General features: G+C 42.4%; 2 protein-coding genes across 6 annotated transcripts; one reads left to right on the top strand and one right to left on the bottom strand.

Annotated features, from left to right (window-relative positions):
* Window positions 1–229: 229 nt before the first annotated feature.
* vrk3 (VRK serine/threonine kinase 3) lies at window positions 230–5,735 on the top strand. 2 transcript variants are annotated; one of them, XM_058629525.1, is made up of 15 exons: window positions 230–346; window positions 1,003–1,226; window positions 1,301–1,453; window positions 1,636–1,752; window positions 1,864–2,013; window positions 2,242–2,385; window positions 2,625–2,674; window positions 2,788–2,854; window positions 3,163–3,247; window positions 3,449–3,548; window positions 3,997–4,089; window positions 4,187–4,319; window positions 4,523–4,640; window positions 4,753–4,811; window positions 4,916–5,735. In XM_058629525.1, exons 2-15 carry the CDS (start codon window positions 1,004–1,006, stop codon window positions 5,050–5,052), a joined length of 1,629 nt encoding a protein of 542 aa, XP_058485508.1. In that variant the 5' UTR covers window positions 230–346; window position 1,003; the 3' UTR covers window positions 5,053–5,735. The 2 variants fall into 2 exon arrangements, with proteins under 2 accessions (XP_058485508.1, XP_058485509.1); XM_058629526.1 differs by lacking the exon at window positions 230–346 and having other exon boundaries at window positions 1,092–1,226; window positions 1,324–1,453.
* A 79-nt stretch (window positions 5,736–5,814) lies between these two features.
* On the bottom strand, window positions 5,815–20,785 carry LOC131459553 (rho family-interacting cell polarization regulator 1-like). Of its 4 annotated transcripts, XM_058629522.1 has the most exons (18): window positions 19,574–19,721; window positions 19,280–19,386; window positions 16,895–16,966; window positions 16,621–16,754; window positions 16,446–16,524; window positions 16,344–16,367; window positions 16,214–16,267; window positions 15,960–16,109; window positions 15,760–15,823; window positions 15,645–15,688; window positions 13,842–13,967; window positions 13,552–13,700; window positions 12,694–12,802; window positions 9,474–10,076; window positions 9,194–9,402; window positions 8,938–9,055; window positions 7,753–7,819; window positions 5,815–7,675 (listed from the first exon to the last, which is right to left on the bottom strand). In XM_058629522.1, the coding sequence occupies exons 4-18, from the start codon at window positions 16,710–16,712 to the stop codon at window positions 7,617–7,619; spliced, it is 1,947 nt and encodes a 648-aa protein (XP_058485505.1). In that variant the 5' UTR covers window positions 16,713–16,754; window positions 16,895–16,966; window positions 19,280–19,386; window positions 19,574–19,721; the 3' UTR covers window positions 5,815–7,616. The 4 variants fall into 4 exon arrangements, with proteins under 4 accessions (XP_058485505.1, XP_058485506.1, XP_058485504.1 ...); XM_058629523.1 differs by lacking the exons at window positions 19,280–19,386; window positions 19,574–19,721 and adding an exon at window positions 20,591–20,785; XM_058629521.1 differs by lacking the exon at window positions 19,280–19,386 and having other exon boundaries at window positions 19,574–19,731.
* Between the last annotated feature and the right edge of the window lie 1,388 nt (window positions 20,786–22,173).

Below are 22,173 nucleotides of genomic sequence, written 5' to 3'. Positions count from 1 at the left end.
AAAGTCATAGTTAGACGACATACTAAAAACTATGACTATGTTATGAGATAAAAAAAACGAAGGGATATTTTTATTATTATTTTATTTTTATTATCAAGCCTAAGTTTTACCGTTTGTTTTTTTCTTCTGGTGGAAATGGGCTTCCATGAGAGTGCAGATCAAAGGCAGGAGGCATAAACTCAGTCATGATGCAAAAACACATGAAAAACACAAAATAATAATAACAACAATAATATTAATAATCATCATCCACTCCTGCAGGGGGCAGCAGCAGCATCAGCATCAGCAGCAGCAGCATTATCATCCTATTTCCGGTGAAGAAGACGAACCACCACAACCTGACGGTGTAAGTTCATAACATGAAACTCTACTTTTGTTTTATTCATTACTGTCAAACATTCATTTCTCCTCACAGGCAACAGTTTTATTAAAGTTTAAACAAACGGCTTCACGTCGTTACTTGTGCGTAAATCGCGTTCGCTGTATTTGTATTTTAAAGACTTGAGTTCGCTAGCTAACATGAAGCGGTTCATTCGTAAGTCAAATAATATAATGTCATTATTTTAAACATTTACGTTATACAAAAACACCAAGATACTGCTGCTGAAACACGTTTACTTCTTTCACCTGAATGACAGGAGAAAAATACAGTTTATACAACACGAAAGGTCATTTTAATAAACATATTCTCATTAAATATGATGCGTTACAACACCAAAGAGTATATATATATATATATACATATATGTATTACTTATGTAAAACGTATTTCAAATGTGAATCAAATCTTCAAATTTTCCCCTGAATTTAAGCCGTTTTATCACCAATATCTAATGTGCTTTTGTTCCTTTGTCCATTGAACATTGAACATGATGCTGCTCAGACAGACAGACAAAAACATAACCTATAATAATTCTATTCTTCACTGACTGAGTCATCAGCGTGACTAATGTGCAGTAATGTGCGCTGGTGAGCAGTCTGACGCTGTGTTCATTCTTTCAGAATGCCGTTCCATTTCTGCTCCCAGTGTGGGACAAAGTTGGAGCCTGATTTCCGGTTTTGCCCGTCGTGTGGGGTAAAGCTTCCGTCTGTCGTCGATGGTTCGGCTCCCGTGAGCTCGAATGCATCTTTAAATGTCTCCCCACACAAAAGGGATGAAGTCGCAACAGCAGTCGCTAAAGAAAAACTTTCCTCAAGCCGATGTTGTGAGCCCAGAGAAGGCACGGGTAAATATCTGTTTACTTTAGCACTCACTGGGTTATATTGTATTCCATTTATGCACAAATCTCCTCAAACACAGTAACAACTCGTCCTGCACTGCAGAAGACTCGCAACTCCCTCCGTCTGCACAGGGAACTTGAGTTTGACATCAGAGATGCTGCTGCTGCTGCTCCTCCTCCTCCTCCTGCTGTGGTTCCCTCTGCTGATCCTGTCAAAAATTACAAGATTGGAGGTCATTTAACTTCTTCTTACTTTCATGATAAGTGTTCATGTATGTTGATATATATATATATATATATATATATAAAAACGTGAGGATGTTACACTCTTCATGTGACTTTTAAATCTTTGACTTCAGTGATACTCTGTATTTACTTCAGCAGATAACAGACGGCTGTTTTCTTTTATCGACAGATAATAGCGCTGGATTCCACAGATCTCCAGTGAAGCAGCACACGGTAACTTTCAACACCCACGTCGAGCCAACAACAGAGTCTTCAACTTCTCCTTGTGTTAAAAGCCCCCGACCTGGTGAGCTGAACCACAAACAGACATGATTTGTTTGGTTGAAACTGCAGGGTCCCTCCCTCCCTCCCTCCCTCCCTCCCTCCTCTGACCATGTTTCTTGATTGTCTTGTGAAGTCAGGACCAAGGCAAAACCCTCCAGTCCTGCTTCGATGCCAGTGGAAGAAAGAAAGACTAAAACAAGAACAAGAGCAGACGAGTCAACAGTCGCCGACTCTCCTGACCGCTCTCCTGTTCCCTCATCCAACTCCAGGTCTCCTTTAAAAGGTGCTTCATTCACTTATTCATTCATTCATTCATTCATTCACACACACCTGCTGACGAGTCCATAAAAACAAAGAAAATAAATGTAACCCATTTCTTTAATTAGTCCTATTTTTGTCAAGTGTGTTCAAATAACAGTTCATTTATGAACTCAGTGCTCATTAAACGTCAGGATTGACCCTTTTGTCTAAAACACTAATGAACAATGTTGAATGTTGTGAAAATGTGCAGCGAGTGGAAAAAGTAAAGCCAAAAAAGCAAAGAACGCGACTGTGGAGCCGCTGCAGGAAGGAGAGGAGGTGACGGACACCACGGGGAGGAAGTGGACACTGACGAGGCTGAGCAATCAAACGGTCACTGACGTCATTTATGAAGGTGACACGGGAGACTTGAATTATTGATAATGAGAATAAGAAGAGAGGCGCAGTTAGATTCAGTGTCAGTGATGATGAACTCATTCACTTACAAAAAATCAATCAAAAGCTTACAAAAAATGTTGAGATAAAAGTTCTATTTTAAAGGGAAGAATAATAAATTAGTAGAAGATAGATTTACTTAAAATAATCTTGTTTCTTTTCTTTTCTCTTTTATCAATAATGAATGTTTTGTGTCAGTTTTGCAAACAGGTTCACGATCAAAGGAATCAAATCACATTCTCAAACTGGTGAGTGGACTAATGTGTTATATTGATCTTCTCTACTTCCTATCTATAATCTATAATCTATAATCATTCTTCCTTAATCTGAGTGGAATCACTAAAGTTCTCCTTCTTCCCAGGGAGTGAAAGACGGCAAAATCTTCAATGAGCAGAACTTTTTGCAGAGAGCTGCGAAACCTTCAAACGGTGAGAGGCTGATGTTTGTTTTCTTTGTTTAACGTAAACAAACGTCCGTTCAGTTCAAATCGTTCACATCACAACTGAAGTGAGAGGTGCAGGCAGACCTTAGGTTAAGGAATGATCCGTGGTTCTCTGAAACGTGAGCTTTAACAGCTGAAGAAACTACAGAAGGAATCAGGCTCAACTGATTCACACCACCACGTTATCTTTTCATCTGCAGCAGCACATATTATACACACGTGTGTGTGTGTGTGTGTGTGTGTATATATTTAATAACTCTAACCCTCTCAAATGTGTGTTTGTGTCTCCTGTAGTCGACAAGTGGATCAAACAAAACAAGATGGATTTCCTGGGAATTCCGTCGTGTGTTGGCTTTGGTCTTCATGCAGATTCTTACAGGTTTCGAAAGATGTATCTCTCACAATATATACAGTGTATATATATGTACAGTATATATACATAAATATATATACATAAACATATATATATATTTATACATGTGTATATATATATACGTACTGTATACATGTATACATGTATATATATATATAGTCTATATAAAGACTTTCCATTGCTCTATGATCTTTTTTCTGTTACCAGGTTTCTGATTTTCCCAAACATGGGTCAGTCTCTGCAGTCTGTCCTTGATGAAGACCATTGTCTGTCTGAGAAAACTGTTCTGCAGCTCGCCTGTAGATTAGTGAGTGCTTTCACTTATATGTACATCATTGATTAGTTATGTACATGATTGATTAGTTATGTACATGATTGATTAGTTATTTACATGATTGATTTGTTATGTACATGATTGATTAGTTATGTACATGATTGATTAGTTGTGTACATGATTGATTAGTTATGTACATGATTGATTAGTTGTGTACATGGTTGATTAGTTGTGTACATGATTGATTAGTTATGTACATGATTGATTAGTTGTGTACATGATTGATTAGTTATGTACATGATTGATTAGTTGTGTACATGATTGATTAGTTGTGTACATGATTGATTAGTTATGTACATGATTGATTAGTTGTGTACATGATTGATTAGTTGTGTACATGATTGATTAGTTATGTACATGATTGATTAGTTGTGTACATGATTGATTAGTTGTGTAAGTGATGGTCTGTGTGTCGTTGCAGTTAGACGTCCTGCAGTACGTCCATTCAAACGAGTACGTTCATGCTGATATTAACGCAGACAACATTTACATCACAGCAGGACACACAGCACAGGTGACACCTTTACTCAACTACACCTGAGAACTATATGTATACTTTATATACGCTGACTCACTCTGCCTGTGTGTGTGTGTGTGTGTGTGTGTGTTAGGTTTATCTTGTAGGATACTGCCACGCCTACAGGTACTGTCCAGGAGGCCAGCATGTAGAGTACCGTGAAAACAGCAGGACACCACACGAGGGCAGCATTGAGTTCATCAGCCTGGACGCACACAAAGGAGCAGGTGAGTCACTTTTCTTATTTTACCAACTTGTGTAAAGAAGTCGCTCAAACCCTCCAACAATTGACAGCTTCCATAGAAATGTTTCCTTCTTCTGTCCATGCTGGGACACCGTCTGTCTGTCTGCCTGTCTGTCTGCCTGCCTGCCTGTCTGCAGTGTGTTCTCTATTTTCAGCTCTCTGTGTGTGTGTGTTCTCTGTTTTCAGCTCCCTCCAGGCGCAGTGACCTTCAGTCTCTTGGTTACTGCATGCTGCGCTGGCACACGGGGACGCTGCCGTGGAAAGACCTCAGCAGACCGGATCAGGTCGCCGCCAGCAAACAGAGGTGAGAGAGACGTCACATTTCTCTCTACTTTCCTCCCACGTCCACAGTCTGAGTCTATGTACTCTGATGACTTCATGTAGGTGTAATTCATAGAGTGCTGTTGTCATTGCAGGTTCATGGACGACGTCCCCGCTCTGTTAAATCACTGCTTTGGGAAAACAAATGTGTCTCGTGAGTTCAAATAAATCTAATCTAATATAATAACGAGAATATGCTGCATAACAACAATGGTGTTTGATATCTGCTCATGTTACTGTGTGTGTGTGTGTGTGTAGGTGCATTGCAGACGTACCTGAGTGCAGTGATGTGTCTGCAGTTTAGTGAACAGCCTGATTACTCTGAGCTCAAATCTGGACTGAGGACCGTTTTACTGCAGATGGGAGGATCAGTGGAGCAACCACTGACCTTTTAGGTGTCAACACACACACACACACACACATGGGAATTGTTGTCTTGTTAGTTTTAGCTTTAGCAGCAGAATGCACATAAACTCATTATAATCCATTAGAGACAAATATAATAAACCATGACAAAGACTTTCTTCTCTTTAAATGAATTATAGTGACAGTTCTTCTGTAACAGACACACGCTTCATGACATCATCATGACATCATAGATCAGTGACATCATGAGCATAGATCAGTGACATCATCATGAGCATAGATCGGTGACATCATCATGAGCATAGATCGGTGACATCACACACACTTGTTTCTGCTGCTGACATTTTAAACACATCTTACATACTGATCCTTTACTCGTCTGTCTGCGACATCATCATCATCATCATCATCATCATTCAATTGTTGCAGGTTTTACAATTTTTAGGGTTAAATGTCGAAATGTTTGATGTGAGATTTTAACATTAGAATTAAATGTATATTAAATGTGATGAATGAGTGAGTGAGTGAGTGACTGAGTGAGACCATTTCCTCTGCAGTGTGTGATGTTTTCTTTGCACTGAAAGACACATTTGAATATGATTTGAATAATGAACACGGGTGTTTTTGTGTGGATTTTATTGACCTGGTTGCTGATTGGCTCTTTAACCCTTCAGATGTTGTTACTTTGAATAAAGTGGATTTTATTTCCTAATTCTAACTTCATTCACTTGTGACGAGCACCACAGTCACCACGGTTCTGATGAACTCTCAGAACATCCACACAAGACACGTTACTTTTAAAGAAAGCTTTATAAAGATTGAACTTTTGTCAACATAAACATTTGAACATTTCAAGACATATACAATTATTTATATGAAACGGTAAATATCTCTTATTGTGCACACTCTTCAAAGTAATTCAGAAAATAAACACTGTTCTCTGCTGTCCTAACATCTCTGTCTCATGAGGCACTTTCTGAATGATGAGGCTTTTAGAACAATGGTAAAGCACGATGCTGATGGACTACAGCGCCCCCGTGAGGCAGCTTTTGTACACAGCTTCAGAACTGATGGCGTCCTTACAATGGAGCCGAGCTCTTTGTACAGACATGCTGGCAGTGTGAGGCAGCGACACATGCAGCTTTAAATATTATAGTTTACAACAAACAGGCTGAAATCCTTTGACTCTTCTATAAAAACGCATGTTCGTTCAACCGCTCGGACTCTTTCATGACGTTAATGCTCATGTGAAAATATCCTGTTGCTTTTCAGGCTTCAGTCATGAACGCTGCGTCTAACACTGAAGAAACTGATCGTACGCTAAGGAAACGTTAACGTACAAAACAAACAAGGCCGCGCTCAGCTGATCCTGACATGTTTACATTTACATCAACACTTTATGAATGAGTGAACTTCAGTGGACGCCCACTGTAACCCAGGCAACATGAGGATAAGTGTGTGTGTGTGTGTGTGTGTGTGTGTCAAATGTACAAACACCTTAGGAGCACACGCCTCCTTTAGGAGGACACGCCTCCTTCCTTCCACACACAACTGAGCTGCAACAAATTGTGTTTATCATTCTTGGTCAAAAGAAGGCAAATATGTGCACAGACTCTGTCGTGATGTTAGAGCCTGTTTGTCTGAGCGGTGAGGGGACGTGGGATGTGGTCCCGGCTCTGTGTGAGCGGTAAGGGGACGTGGGATGTGGTCCCGGGTCTGTCTGAGCGGTGAGGGGACGTGGGATGTGGTCCCGGGTCTGTCTGAGCGGTGAGGGGACGTGGGATGTGGTCCCGGGTCTGTCTGAGCGGTGAGGGGACGTGGGATGTGGTCCCGGGTCTGTCTGAGCGGTGAGGGGACGTGGGATGTGGTCCCGGGTCTGTCTGAGCGGTGAGGGGACGTGGGATGTGGTCCCGGGTCTGTCTGAGCGGTGAGGGGACGTGGGATGTGGTCCCGGGTCTGTCTGAGCGGTGAGGGGACGTGGGATGTGGTCCCGGGTCTGTCTGAGCGGTGAGGGGACGTGGGATGTGGTCCCGGGTCTGTCTGAGCGGTGAGGGGACGTGGGATGTGGTCCCGGGTCTGTCTGAGCGGTGAGGGGACGTGGGATGTGGTCCCGGGTCTGTCTGAGCGGTGAGGGGACGTGGGATGTGGTCCCGGCTCTGTGTGAGCGGTAAGGGGACGTGGGATGTGGTCCCGGGTCTGTCTGAGCAGTGAGGGGACGTGGGATGTGGTCCCGGGTCTGTCTGAGCGGTGAGGGGACGTGGGATGTGGTCCCGGGTCTGTCAGAGCGGTGAGGTGACGTGGGACATGATCCTGGCTCTGTCTGAGCCGTGAGAGGACGTGGGACGTGGGACATGGTCCTGGCTCTGTCTGAGCGGTGAGAGGACATGGGACGTGGTCCAGGCTCTGTCTGAGTGGTGAGAGGACGTGGGATGTGGGACATGGTCCTGGCTCTGTCTGAGTGGTGAGAGGACATGGGACGTGGTCCAGGCTCTGTCTGAGAGGTGAGGGGACGTGGGACGTGGGACGTGGGACATGGTCCCGGCTCCCGGAGACTCAGAGTATGAGGGAGATGAGTCAATCAGAGAAAAGCGGTTTAAAAGACAGCCGTGGCTAAATGGTCACGCCCCTTCTGATCATGTGACGCATCCTCTCCTGAAAGATTGAAAACAGGGCTCATTAACAGACTCCTGAATCCAGATGTGGTCACATGATCAGCCTCTGTTCCTCACCAGGTTCCTCTTTGTCCTCAGGGACATCAATCTGTCCCAAATCCTGTACGTCTTCTACGCTCGACTCCTTCAGAGGAAAAGTTTTTCATTATTTACTTTATTTATAACATTGTAACATAATTTAGACATTTATAACATTATTTATACACTATTTAAAAATAAATGTATTAATCGATTAATCGTTTGGTTTATAAAATATCAGAAAAGCTTAAAAAATGTTGAGCGGTGTTTGTCAAACCTGGAAAGGATGATGTCTTGTTTTGTCCACAAACCAAAATGATTGACTTTTAATGATTTCTTTGTTATTATCCAGAGCAAAGAAATGAAGAAAATATTCATATCTAAGAAGTTTAAACAATTGAAAATCTTGTTTTAATCATGAAAAAAGCTTCATACCGATTCATCGATTATCAAAATAGTTGTCGATTAATTTAGTAATCGATTAATAATCGATTCATCGTTTCAGCTCTACACAATTTATAACATTATTTAAAACATAATTTATAACATTTATAGCATTATTTATAACATTATTTAAATATTATTTATACATTATTTATAACATTTAAAACATAATTTATACATTATTTATAACATTATTTATAACATAATTTATACATTATTTATAACATTATTTAAAACATAATTTATACATTATTTATAACATAATTTATAACATTATTTATACATTATTTATAACATTATTTATACATTATTTATACATTATTTATACCATTATTTAAATATTATTTATACATTATTTATAACATTATTTATACATTATTTATACCATTATTTAAATATTATTTATACATTATTTATAACATTATTTATACATTATTTATACCATTATTTAAATATTATTTATACATTATTTATAACATTATTTATACATTATTTATAACATTATTTAAATATTATTTATACATTATTTATAACATTATTTATACCATTATTTAAATATTATTTATACATTATTTATAACATTATTTAAATATTATTTATACATTATTTATAACATTATTTATACATTATTTATAACATTATTTAAAACATAATTTATAACATTATTTAAATATTATTTATACATTATTTAAAACATTATTTATAACATTATTTAAAACATTATTTATAACATTATTTACTGAACATAAAAAAACAGAAAGAGTTCAACTCATTGTTTACCTGTGACTCAGAGAAACGATCTTCATCTGAGTTCCTAAATCCTTCAGGAGCTTCCATGAGGATCTCAAGACCGTTTGCTTCCTCATCATCGTCATCATCGTCATCATCGTCATCACTGCTGAGAGACAAAATAACGTTAGAGTTCAATCATCGTTTCCACCTGTGAAGCCTTTGAACTCTGACCTCAGTCACTAAAGTTTCACTGGAGCCACAGAGCAGTGACATCATCACCATCATCATCGTCATCATCACTGACCTTCCTCCACAGTAGAAACGTTCTTCCTTCTCTTTATGAGGCTCATCCTCTTCTTCTTTTTCTCCTTTATCCTTCTCTTGTTGCTCATCCTTCTCCTTCTCCTCCTCCTCCTCCTCCTCTTCATCAAGGTCAGAACAGTTGAGGAAGTCAAAACTTTCGAGAGCTGTCTCCACTTCCTGGATGAAACTGGTGGAAGTAGGAAAAGGAACCTGTGGCAGATGAAAGCAGGAGTTAAATCAGCATCAACGTTTGAATAAAAACAGAAGAAAGTCGACTTCACCTCTGATTGTTTGAGTTCCTGTGTCGACTCTGACGTCTGACTGTGTTTGTCTGACGCTTCTTCTCCCGGGTGTCCACCGCTGTCCTCCTTCTCTGCTTCAGCGTCCTTCACGTCCTCAGCTGAGACACTGCTGCTGTCGTCTGCCGTCACCTCCGCAGACGCAGGAGGTGCAGCAGAGACGTCGGTGCAGGAGCAGCTGAGAGTGAGGTCGGCTGACTGCAGAGACGCTCTGTCGCTCACATTAGAGTCTGTGCTGCTCTCGCCCACCAGACTGTGAGAACACGAAGTCTGCACGTGGCCGTTAGGAACCGTCTCCGTCTGAGAGAAGACCTCAGCGGCTTCTGTCTCGTCCTCCTCCTGATTAGAGGACAGAGACGGTGTTGACGCGCTGCTCTTGTGTGGAGTGAAGGACAGTGGACTGTTCAGCGTGGTCTGCAGCAGGTGAGAGGAGCTGAGTTTGTGAGCATGAGGAGCAGGAGCAGGAGCAGGAGCAGGACTGGACGAGTGAGAAGCCAGAGCAGGACTAGACGAGTCGTCTGAAGACTCAGACGAGTTTGACCAAACTGTCCCGTTCTCCAGTTCTCCCTGACGCTTCAGCAGAGACTAGAGATGAAACACAGCAATGTTACAGAGTTACTGTTACCATGGAAACAAGCAGAATACAGAGTTCAGGACACCAGGAAAGCAGAAAATCCCCTTCTGTGTGAGCGTCCGTGTGAGCGTCAACATCTGTGTGAGCGTCAACGTTTGTGTGAGCGTCCGTGTGAGCGTCAGCGTCTGTGTGAGCTTCAATGTTTGCGTGAGCGTCTGTGTGAGAGTCCGTGTGAGCGTGAGAGTCCGTGTGAGTCCGTGTGAGCGTCAGCGTCTGTGTGAGCGTCTGTGTGAGCGTCAACGTTTGTGTGAGAGTCCGTGTGAACGTCTATGTGAGTCTCTGTGTGAGCGTCTGTGTGAGCGTCAACGTTTGTGTGAGCGTCTGTGTGAGAGTCTGTGTCAGTGTCTGTGTGAGTCTCTGTGTGAGCGTCAACGTTTGTGTGAGCGTCTGTGTGAGAGTCAGTGTGAGCGTCAATGTTTGCGTGAGCGTCTGTGTGAGAGTCTGTGTGAGTCTCTGTGTGAGCGTCAACGTTTGTGCGAGCGTCTGTGTGAGAGTCAGTGTGAGCGTCAATGTTTGCGTGAGCGTCTGTGTGAGTGTCAGGGTCTGTGTGAGCGTCAACATCTGTGTGAGCGTCTGTGTGAGCGTCAACGTTTGTGTGAGCGTCTGTGTGAGAGTCCGTGTCAGTGTCTGTGTGAGTCTCTGTGTGAGCGTCAATGTTTGCGTGAGCGTCTGTGTGAGAGTCCGTGTCAGTGTCTGTGTGAGTCTCTGTGTGAGCGTCAATGTTTGCGTGAGCGTCTGTGTGAGAGTCCGTGTCAGTGTCTGTGTGAGTCTCTGTGTGAGCGTCAACGTTTGTGTGAGCGTCTGTGTGAGAGTCAGTGTGAGCGTCAATGTTTGCGTGAGCGTCTGTGTGAGAGTCCGTGTCAGTGTCTGTGTGAGCGTCTGTGTGAGAGTCCGTGTCAGTGTCTGTGTGAGTCTCTGTGTGAGCGTCAACGTTTGTGTGAGCGTCAGTGTGAGCGTCAATGTTTGCGTGAGCGTCTGTGTGAGAGTCTGTGTCAGTGTCTGTGTGAGTCTCTGTGTGAGCGTCAACGTTTGTGTGAGCGTCTGTGTGAGAGTCAGTGTGAGCGTCAATGTTTGCGTGAGCGTCTGTGTGAGAGTCTGTGTGAGCGTCAGGGTCTGTGTGAGCGTCAACATCTGTGTGAGCGTCTGTGTGAGCGTCAATGTTTGTGTGAGCGTCTGTGTGAGAGTCCGTGTCAGTGTCTGTGTGAGTCTCTGTGTGAGCGTCAACGTTTGTGCGAGCGTCTGTGTGAGAGTCAGTGTGAGCGTCAATGTTTGCGTGAGAGTCCGTGTGAGTGTCAGCGTTTGTGTGAGCGTCAGCGTCTGTGTGAGCGTCAGCGTCTGTGTGAGCGTCAGCGTCTGTCACACTCAGAATATTTGAATGTAATAAACTATGAATTAATTTGTTGAACTCTGTAAAAGTTTCATTATGAATCTTTGACATTGGTTTTATTCTAAATGTGAGATTTAAAACAAACATCAAACCATTTCAGTTAATATTTTATTTTATTCAAGTCATCGACTACTGTCACTGAATAAAAGATCAATTATTATTATTATTATTATAATAATAATAGATATAAATGTTGTCCGATGTCACTTTTGTTCATTGATTTACTAAAAACTAAAGCTAACAGCTAACAGCTACGTCCCAACACACCGACATCGCCGTCCTGTCCTTCATGTCCTGGTGGACGTCTCCACCGTCTCTGAGCTCCTCAGTCTGGACCGACCACGAGGGACAGGGTGAGGACATGAAGGAGCAGGGACATGAGGAGCAGGGACATGAAGGAGCAGGGACATGAGGAGCAGGGACATGAAGGAGCAGGGACATGAGGAGCAGGGACATGAAGGAGCAGGGACATGAAGGAGCAGGGACATGAGGAGCAGGGACATGAAGGAGCAGGGACATGAGGAGCAGGGACATGAGGAGCAGGGACATGAAGGAGCAGGGACATGAGGAGCAGGGACATGAGGAGCAGGGACATGAGGAGCAGGGACATGAAGGAGCTACTCGACCACGATCAAACAGCTACAAAGACCACAGCCTTGTTCATACGAGCAACTGTCACTGCTGTCATTCATTCTCCTCACACACACACACACGTCCTCACGCACGCACACACACACACACACACACACACACACACACACACACACGTCCTCACGCACGCACACACACGTCCTCACACACACAAACACACGTCCTCACACACACACACACACACACACGTCCTCACACACACGTCCCGACACACACTCTTCTGTGAATAGTCTCACACACATCTGAGCTACAGCGACACACACAGCAGTGGACGAGCAGCTGAAATAGAACAAGCCCATGAGATAAATGTAAATGAACACATTTTCTATTTGTGGAGTGGAAAACAGCAAAATGAAGGACGATGTTTAGAAACTTTGCTGGAGGAGAAAATGTGTCCGTCCGTCCGTCAGAGCTGATCTAACTAACTCAGAATATCAGTGTATAGAAAGTCACGTAGCACACATTTGTAGAAAATGTGGTTAAAGTGAACGTTTAAGGTAAATGTGATGTGTGTGTGAAGTGAGACTCACATAAAACACCTGCTCCCGCATAGAGGGCGTGTCCGGAGGGCTCTGATTGGACAGCAGCCGTTTAGAAACCGTACTGGTGGACGAGGTCTGGTCGTCTTTATCAAACGGACTGAAAGAGAAAAGAGGAAAAGACGTTAATTAGGGGTGCAACGGATCAAAAAACTCACGGATCGGATCGTTCCGAGGATCATAGTCACGGATCGGATCATTTTTCGGATCAGCAAAAAAAGTCTGGCACAGTCTTTTCGCTGAAGTGGGTTACCGTCGTAACGTGGCTCAAGCACTTTCAGCATGTGTTTAAAGCCCTCGTTTTGCACAAGCGAATGTGGCCTCATGTCTGCACCTAGAAACACACCGATAGTGTTTGTGATGTCTGATTGTGCTTCGATGCCGCGGTGATAAGCGGTTGTTGAGCAGCCTTCGTTTTCACTCCTGTCAGTGAAACACCGGGGTGATGTCGCTTCAAATGCGTGTCCATGCTTGATGTGTTTCCACTGTCATGTGACTTTCTTGTGCCACAGTGCCGACACGCCGACACGCCGTCACGGTTTTATCCACGAACCTCTTTCCTTCATCATTATATTTGACAGGGGAGCCAAAATGCTCCCATACAGGGGATTTAAATGACGTGGGGCGTTGAAGCTCCTCCGTTCCTCCGCTCGCCATGACCACGCTGTGTGGGGACTGAACATGCGCACAACTTTTTTTTTTCATCAATCAATCCGCGGATCGCGCGTGTGCCGAACCGAAGATATTGATCCGAACGGATCCCGGATCAATGATGATCCGTTGCACCACTAACGTTAATGCAGGTGTATTTATGCCCACGTGATGTTATAAAGTGTGTGAGACACAAACCTCCAGGTGACCTCCAGGTTCAGCTTCACCGTCCCCAGGTCGTTGATGTCCACAGCGAGCGTCTGTGGGAGTGGACAGAACAGATCCAGCATCTCACAGGACACACTGCCCACCACCACGTGATTGGCCAAACTCTTCAGCTCCGTCACCTTGACAACGGAAAAGGACAAATACCGGAGACATGAGGACACAGAGAAACCGTGGGAATTCACTGATGGCAGAACATGTTTTTATGAATAAAAAATCCTATGTGTTAATATATGAATATAAAATAAAGATGAATTCATCACCTTGATTGACAGCAGCTCTGTGACAAGAGGCAGGAAAATATACTCTTCACTGTCCCAGATCTGCTTGTTGCTGACCTCCACACGACCTCGGAGCCTCCAGCGCTGACGTCCGTAACGCATCAGAACCTGAACGTGGTCAAAAACAGCTGCGGTGACGTAACAGCCAAAACAGCATGTGGACGCGTGCGTGTTTGACGTGTACGTGTTTGACATGAACATGTTTGACATGAACATGTACGTGTTTGACGTGTACCTGTACGTGTTTGACGTGTACCTGTACGTGTTTGACGTGTACCTGTACGTGTTTGACGTGTGCGTGTTTGACATGAACATGTACATGTTTGACGTGTACGTGTTTGACGTGTACCTGTACGTGTTTGACGTGTATGTGTTTGAAGCGTACATGTTTGACGTGTATGTGTTTGACGTGTATGTGTTTGACGTGTACGTGTTTGACGTGTACCTGTACGTGTTTGACGTGTACCTGTACGTGTTTGACGTGTACGTGTTTGTCGTGCACGTGTTTGACGTGTATGTGTTTGAAGCGTACATGTTTGACGTGTATGTGTTTGACGTGTATGTGTTTGACGTGTACGTGTTTGTCGTGCACGTGTTTGACGTGTATGTGTTTGAAGCGTACATGTTTGACGTGTATGTGTTTGACGTGTATGTGTTTGACGTGTACGTGTTTGTCATGCACGTGTTTGACGTGTATGTGTTTGAAGCGTACATGTTTGACGTGTATGTGTTTGACGTGTATGTGTTTGACATGTACGTGTTTGACGTGTACGTGTTTGTCGTGCACATGTTTGACGTGTATGTGTTTGACGTGTACGTGTTTGACGTGTATGTGTTTGACGTGTACGTGTTTGACGTGTACGTGTTTGTCGTGCACGTGTTTGAAGCGTACGTGTTTGACGTGTATGTGTTTGACGTGTACGTGTTTGACGTGTATGTGTTTGAAGCGTACATGTTTGACGTGTATGTGTTTGACGTGTACGTGTTTGACGTGTACGTGTTTGTCGTGCACGTGTTTGACGTGTATGTGTTTGAAGCGTACATGTTTGACGTGTATGTGTTTGACGTGTACCTGTACGTGTTTGACGTGTACCTGTACGTGTTTGACATGTACGTGTTTGACGTGTACGTGTTTGCCGTGTATGTGTTTGTCGTGCACGTGTTTGTCGTGTATGTGTTTGAAGCGTACATGTTTGACGTGTATGTGTTTGACGTGTACCTGTACGTGTTTGACGTGTACCTGTACGTGTTTGACATGTACGTGTTTGACGTGTACGTGTTTGCCGTGTATGTGTTTGACGCGTTCATGTTTGACGTGTACATGTTTGATGTGTACGTGTTTGGCGCGTACGTGTTTGGCGCGTACGTGTTTGACGCGTACGTGTTTGGCGTGTACGTGTTTGGCGCGTATGTGTTTGCCGTGTACGTATACGTGTTGGTGAGTATGTAACTGACGTGTACGTGTTTGGCGTGTACGTTTTTGCCGTGTATGTGTTTGACGTGTACGCGTACGTGTACGTGTTTGACGTGTACATGTTTGGCGGGTGCGTGTTTGGCGTGTACATGTACGTGTTTGGCGTGTACATGTTTGACGTGTACGTGTTTGGCGTGTACATGTTTGACGTGTACGTGTTTGACGTGTACATGTACGTGTTTGGCGTGTACATGTTTGACGTGTACGTGTTTGACGTGTACATGTTTGACGCGTAAGTGTTTGGCACATACTTGTTTGGCGTGTATGTGTTTGGCGTGTACGTGTTTGGCGTGTTCGTTGGTGTTTGTTACCTCATATTGGTCACCAGCACAGAGCCGAGCAAAGCCTGCAAGACCTGGAACAACACATTGAAAACATGACAACGCGACTCATATCAGGAACGACAAATGACAGAAAGTGACTCACCTTTCATCTTTATGTGAAATTCTCCCATCTGACTTTCTAATTCACTCTCAAGTGAACACATGTGCTGCAGAGACACACACGGAGAAACACTTATGTTACGAATTATTATAAAAATAAAAGTAGCCCTTGTTAGCAGAAAGGTCACCACCCCGGTCAATAGTGTTATATAATATATAGAATAAGACGCGCGGGTCACTGACCTCCGTACATTCCCTGTAGCCCTTGTTAGCTTCACTCAGACTCTCTCTGGCCTCCCTGCTGCCGGTGGCCGAGTTAAACGCTGCCACCATCTTACTCGCTCCGTCACGGAGACGCCGCTGAATACAATAAGCATCGTACAACTCTTCAACCTGCACAGACACAGCACAGCTGTCAACACGTTTATATTTTATTACAATTGTAAACACATATGATAGGGTTAGTGTCATGTGTTCATCGTGAACGTGTGACTGACCTTGCTGAGGTGGAACTCCAGGCGTCTCATGAATCTCTCGATGGCTTTCACTTGCTTTAAAACACAGAACAATGATTGTGTGAGTGCTTCAGTTTCTATGTTGTGAATCAAAGGTGTGAATGAAACTCACTTTGTCCAACTCATACAACGAGCCCTGCAACACAAACACACAAGAGAGTCAACATTTACATGACAAACACTGGGATTACACACAGGTTTGACAAACACTCACCAAACGACCGTTCCTCTTGTTCTCTCTGATCTGCTGACCAAGACTGTCCAGCTCCAGCTGGTGGACCTGCAGGTACGACCTGACACACACACACACACACACACACACACACACACACAGTCACAGTCAGGAATCACGTGAGGAATCACGTGAGGAATCACGCGTGTTCACTCACTGTAAGCCTCTGCGTAAGGCGGCGTAAACTTCATCCAGACGCTCGGGCTGAGGACTTTTAGTGGGAGGAAGTTTAGTGGATCCTGTGAACATCCTGCTTCCTTACAAGGCTCGAGGCTCTGGGATCAAAGAGGACTGAGGGACACACAGAGGGACAGACAGGAGACAGACAGGAGACAGACAGGAGCGAGATGCAGCATGGGATCAGTTTCCTTATTATGTGAAATAAAAAGGAAACTGGACAGAGAGTGAGTGAGTGAGTGAGTGCTGCTCACCTGCTGGTCACTACTGTTGCATGTTGGGAGATCTGAGTGTGGCGCTGTGTCTTTAACAAACCAAAAGACGTCCTGTAATTATACCAGAGAGAGACATTAGAGACAAAGTGTCCTGACGTCAGGTCTCACTGGACCTGTTCCTACACTGTGATTATCAACCAGGACAGAGGACAGAGGACAGCAGACAGAGGACAGTGGACAGGAACCAGTGGCTTTGTTGAGTTGGCCGTGTGTGTGTGTGTGTGTGTGTGTGTGTGTGTGTGTGCTGCTCAGTCTCTTGTTCCTTTTTTCCTCTTCCTTCCCTGAGTCTCCTCCCCCTCCACATCAACAGCAGAGGACAGGAAGTCTCATGGCTCTGGACAGGAAACTCTACACAAGTTTGGCTCCAGAATATAAAAGCATGTCTCCACTGAGAGTGAGAGGGTGAGTGAGAACTCAGTCACAATAGAGATTATAGAGATTATCTGTCAAACCATAATAATATCATACACAGATTAAGGTTTAAATGATGTAAATGATGTGTGATCACAGCTATAAATGTTTCAGTGATAGAACCTGGTTCCTGTTCTGACGAGGTTCTAACGTGATGTCATCAGACTGCCGGCCTCTGATTGGTCAGAGAGAGTCGTCGCTGAAGAGCCATGAGACAGTTCAGCTTTCTCTGACTCTCAAGCAGCAACTACACTGTCGTCTCCACGTCCTCTGTCCTCATATTCCCATGTCCTCTGTCTTCATGTTCATCATGCGTTCACTCTGTCTGTCTGTCTGTCATCATGTGTTCACTCTCTGGCTGTCTGTCTGTCTGTCATCATGTGCTCACTCTCTGTCTGTCTGCCATCATGTGCTCACTCTGTCTGTCTGTCATTATGTGCTCACTCTCTGTCTGTCTGCCATCATGTGCTCACTCTCTCTCATAATATGATATATAATATTAATAATAATGATAATAATATGATATATAACAATAATAATAATAATGATAATTATAATAATATAATAATAACATAGAGACGATCTGTGGTCGTCCTCATTCATCATTAGGACAAATGAAGTCGCTCTAAAGTCAACAGTCACCACTTCATGTCTCCTCAATGAATGAGTGAAACTTGTGTGGAAGTGACCTGAAGAAGAAGAGTGAGTTTACGGCGGGATTTTAAGAGATGATCACGCATGTTCATGACCTTTGACCTTTCTGCTATTTGTTGTCAATAAACACGTTTTGTTTCTTCTGTTTGACACAGATGAGATTATCACAAAGTCGTTGTATCACAATATAATTGGTATCATGTATCGTCTGCTGAGGTAATCTGGGATCATCTGTAGTAATCTGTAAACACCATGCTGTGTTTGTGGGTTCTGTTGGTTTTTGGTCGATGCACAGAACCAACACTCGAGTCAGAACAAGGCTAATCTGAGCCTGAGCTAATCCAAGAATGAGCTCATATGAGTCTGAGCTAATCTGTAATCTGAACACTGTGGAAGAGTGAGTGGAGCAAGAGGAAAAAACAAGTGCTGGACTCACACATAAATTAGAACGGTAACACACACACACACACACACATGTAAAAATAGCTGTTGTACTGCGGTAATAAAGTTTCCTCTCTGTCAGATGTTTTGATCACAGATGACTGGATGAACAAAGACAACACTGTCTTCATCACCTCACAAGACAAGAGTTTTCTCTTCATGCAACTCATCGCATGTTCACCACAGACACAGACTCACAATTCATCCATTCATATTCATCGATCTTCTACAACTTACTTTTGTCAATCGTGTAAATGAGACAACACAACGTCCTGACTCACAACACGCACTTTAAAACTTTAATTGTTTCTTTGTCACATGAATGTTGACATCTAAAGATTCACTATGTGAGATCTGACCACTCTGTGTGTGTGTGTGTGTGTGTGGAACTACGGTGGCCTCTGCAAACCACCACACATCTTATTCTCCTTCATTTGTGAAGTCAACCTCAAAACACTAAACACACTCTGGTTTGTCCACTTTGGGCCACTGTAGAAACATGGCAGTAAATCAAGAGCCCATTTTACTCTGATTATACACTAACACACGTATATATATACACACACACATAAAGGTATACAACGGGATGCAATCAGGTAATTCTGACAATAATCTGGTGTTTTTAGAAATTCAAGCAAAACATCTGGGGAATCATTTTGTAAAACAAGACAAGAAGAAGAAGAAGAAACCGCCTCTGTTCCAGATTAGTGGATTATCCTAACGGAGGAGGAGGAGGAGGAGGAGGCCATGAGTGGGATTAACTCACTCACTCTTCACGTTTGCTCTTTACTCTGAAAACAGCAAACTCGTGAAACCGCGTCGACACAGATTTAGTATTCCACACATAATCCCACCCACCACAGCCCACGGGGCTCATCACGGAGCTCATCTCTGCCACAGGCCACGAAAACAGTCCAGAGCACGAGCCTCACCTCCTTTCCTCCCTCAAACGAGCACAGCTCGCGCTGAAAACACGGACAGAGTGTGTGAGCAGCTGTCTGCGTGGGTTCACGTGTCGACGACATCACAGCAAAAACTCCCCCCCACCACCACCACCATCATCATCATCATCATCATCATCCTCATGTCCATGTAAAGACACATTCACAGGATTCCCGCTGTGACCTTGACGATAAAAGTGTAAATTCTTACGTGTGTCGTGATGTTTCCACGCCGCGTGACCGAGCGAACATTTCCACACAGATCCACGGACGCGCGCTCTCGCTTCTTCTTCTTCTTCTTCTTCTGGGCGCTGTCCTTCTTCTCCTGGATTTCGCAGTTTTTTGTGTCCACAATCAAACTAGCACAAGTGACCAAAGAGCGCTTCCGGTGGACGGATTTCAAAACAAAAGCCCCCCTCACTGAACAACATCAATCGTCTGTGGTGGAACTAATGTAAACCTTTAAACACGATGCTGACGTCAGCGTGTGTGTGTGTGTGTGTGTGTGTGTAAACTACGTTACGGGGAAATGAACCGACTGTCCACTGATTGTTTTCTGTGAAACTTCTTGATGTGAAAACATTTTAGACGTTAACTTTACCTGACAGTCACTATTGTATTTGTGAAACATGCTAAAAGGGAGATTTCACCGTTTTTGTTATATACCTAGACCTCATTAGACCAGGTCCCGATCAAAAACCACTGCACTTGGACTTCTCAAATCTGGACTAGATTATCCTACACTCTGAAGATTCATAAAAACACAGTCTCTGATTTGTGAAACCTTCACTCCGTCTGGGATCTAGTTGACTCTGAGATACTGTACATTTTGGGATATATTCTGGGATAGATTTAAGAATATTGTGGGATAAATTATGGGATGTTCTGCATGTGATCACAAACTCCTGATCTTCATTACATACTGGGGGGGACAGGACTGCATTTTGTATTGATTTTTTTTTACTGTACCTTTAAATCAATGACATCACTCATTCTTAAAGTCAAGTTCCAACACAAAACAACTCAAAGTATAGACATATATACAACTTTTAAGCTGCTTTTATTTTGAAACGTCGTTACAAGGACCGGAAATCGTGTTGCTGCTAGTTGCTGTGGCAACAGGGATGTCCCTTCACTCTGTCACTGTTTTATCAAACCACTGAGAACTGAACTGAGACAGAGGGAAAAACTGAGGAGACAGCACGGAGGACACACGGAGGACACTTACATGAGTCTGCTGCTGCTGCTGCTGCTGCCGCTGCCGCTGCTGCTGCTGCTGCTGAGGCCAGGGCGACTGTCGGAGTCCCACCGATCTGGAGGAAACGAGGGGGTGAGGGGGTGAGGGAGTAGGAGGTGAAGAAAGGAACACATGTGGCGCTTTTCCCCCGTTTTTCATCCTAACAGGAAGTTACATCTGAAAAAGAATCTGCGATTATTACTTTACTTTGTGATTAATATAACTAGTGTATACATATTACATATACAGTAACTATTACTAACACATGAGTATATACATATTACATATACAGTAACTATTACTAACACATGAGTATATACATATTACATATACAGTAACTATTACTAACACATGAGTATATACATATTACATATACAGTAACTATTACTAACACATGAGTATATACATATTACATATACAGTAACTATTACTAACACATGAGTATATACATATTACATATACAGTAACTATTACTAACACATGAGTATATACATATTACATATACAGTAACTATTACTAACACATGAGTATATACATATTACATATACAGTAACTATTACTAACACATGAGTATATACATATTACATATACAGTAACTATTACTAACACATGAGTATATACATATTACATATACAGTAACTATTACTAACACATGAGTATATACATATTACATATACAGTAACTATTACTAACACATGAGTATATACATATTACATATACAGTTACTAATACTAACACATGAGTATATACATATTACATATACAGTAACTATTACTAACACATGAGTATATACATATTACATATACAGTAACTAATACTAACACATGAGTATATACATATTACACATACAGTAACTATTACTAACACATGAGTATATACATATTACACATACAGTTACTAATACTAACACATGAGTATATACATATTACACATACAGTAACTATTACTAACACATGAGTATATACATACTACATATACAGTAACTATTACTAACACATGAGTATATACATATTACATATACAGTAACTATTACTAACACATGAGTATATACATATTACATATACAGTAACTATTACTAACACATGAGTATATACGTATTACATATACAGTAACTATTACTAACACATGAGTATATACGTATTACATATACAGTAACTATTACTAACACATGAGTATATACGTATTACACATACAGTAACTAATACTAACACATGAGTATATACATATTACATATACAGTAACTATTACTAACACATGAGTATATACATATTACACATACAGTAACTAATACTAACACATGAGTATATACATATTACACATGCAGTAACTATTACTAACACATGAGTATATACATATTACACATACAGTAACTAATACTAACACATGAGTATATACATATTACACATACAGTAACTATTACTAACACATGAGTATATACATATTACATATACAGTAACTATTACTAACACATGAGTATATATATATTACATATACAGTAACTAATACTAACACATGAGTATATACATATTACACATACAGTAACTATTACTAACACATGAGTATATACATATTAC

This window comes from Solea solea, chromosome 5, assembly GCF_958295425.1.
Source record: "Solea solea chromosome 5, fSolSol10.1, whole genome shotgun sequence".
Classification (NCBI taxonomy): domain Eukaryota; kingdom Metazoa; phylum Chordata; class Actinopteri; order Pleuronectiformes; family Soleidae; genus Solea; species Solea solea.
Note: the sequence above shows the minus strand (reverse complement) of the source record. Positions and strands in the feature narration are given on the sequence as shown.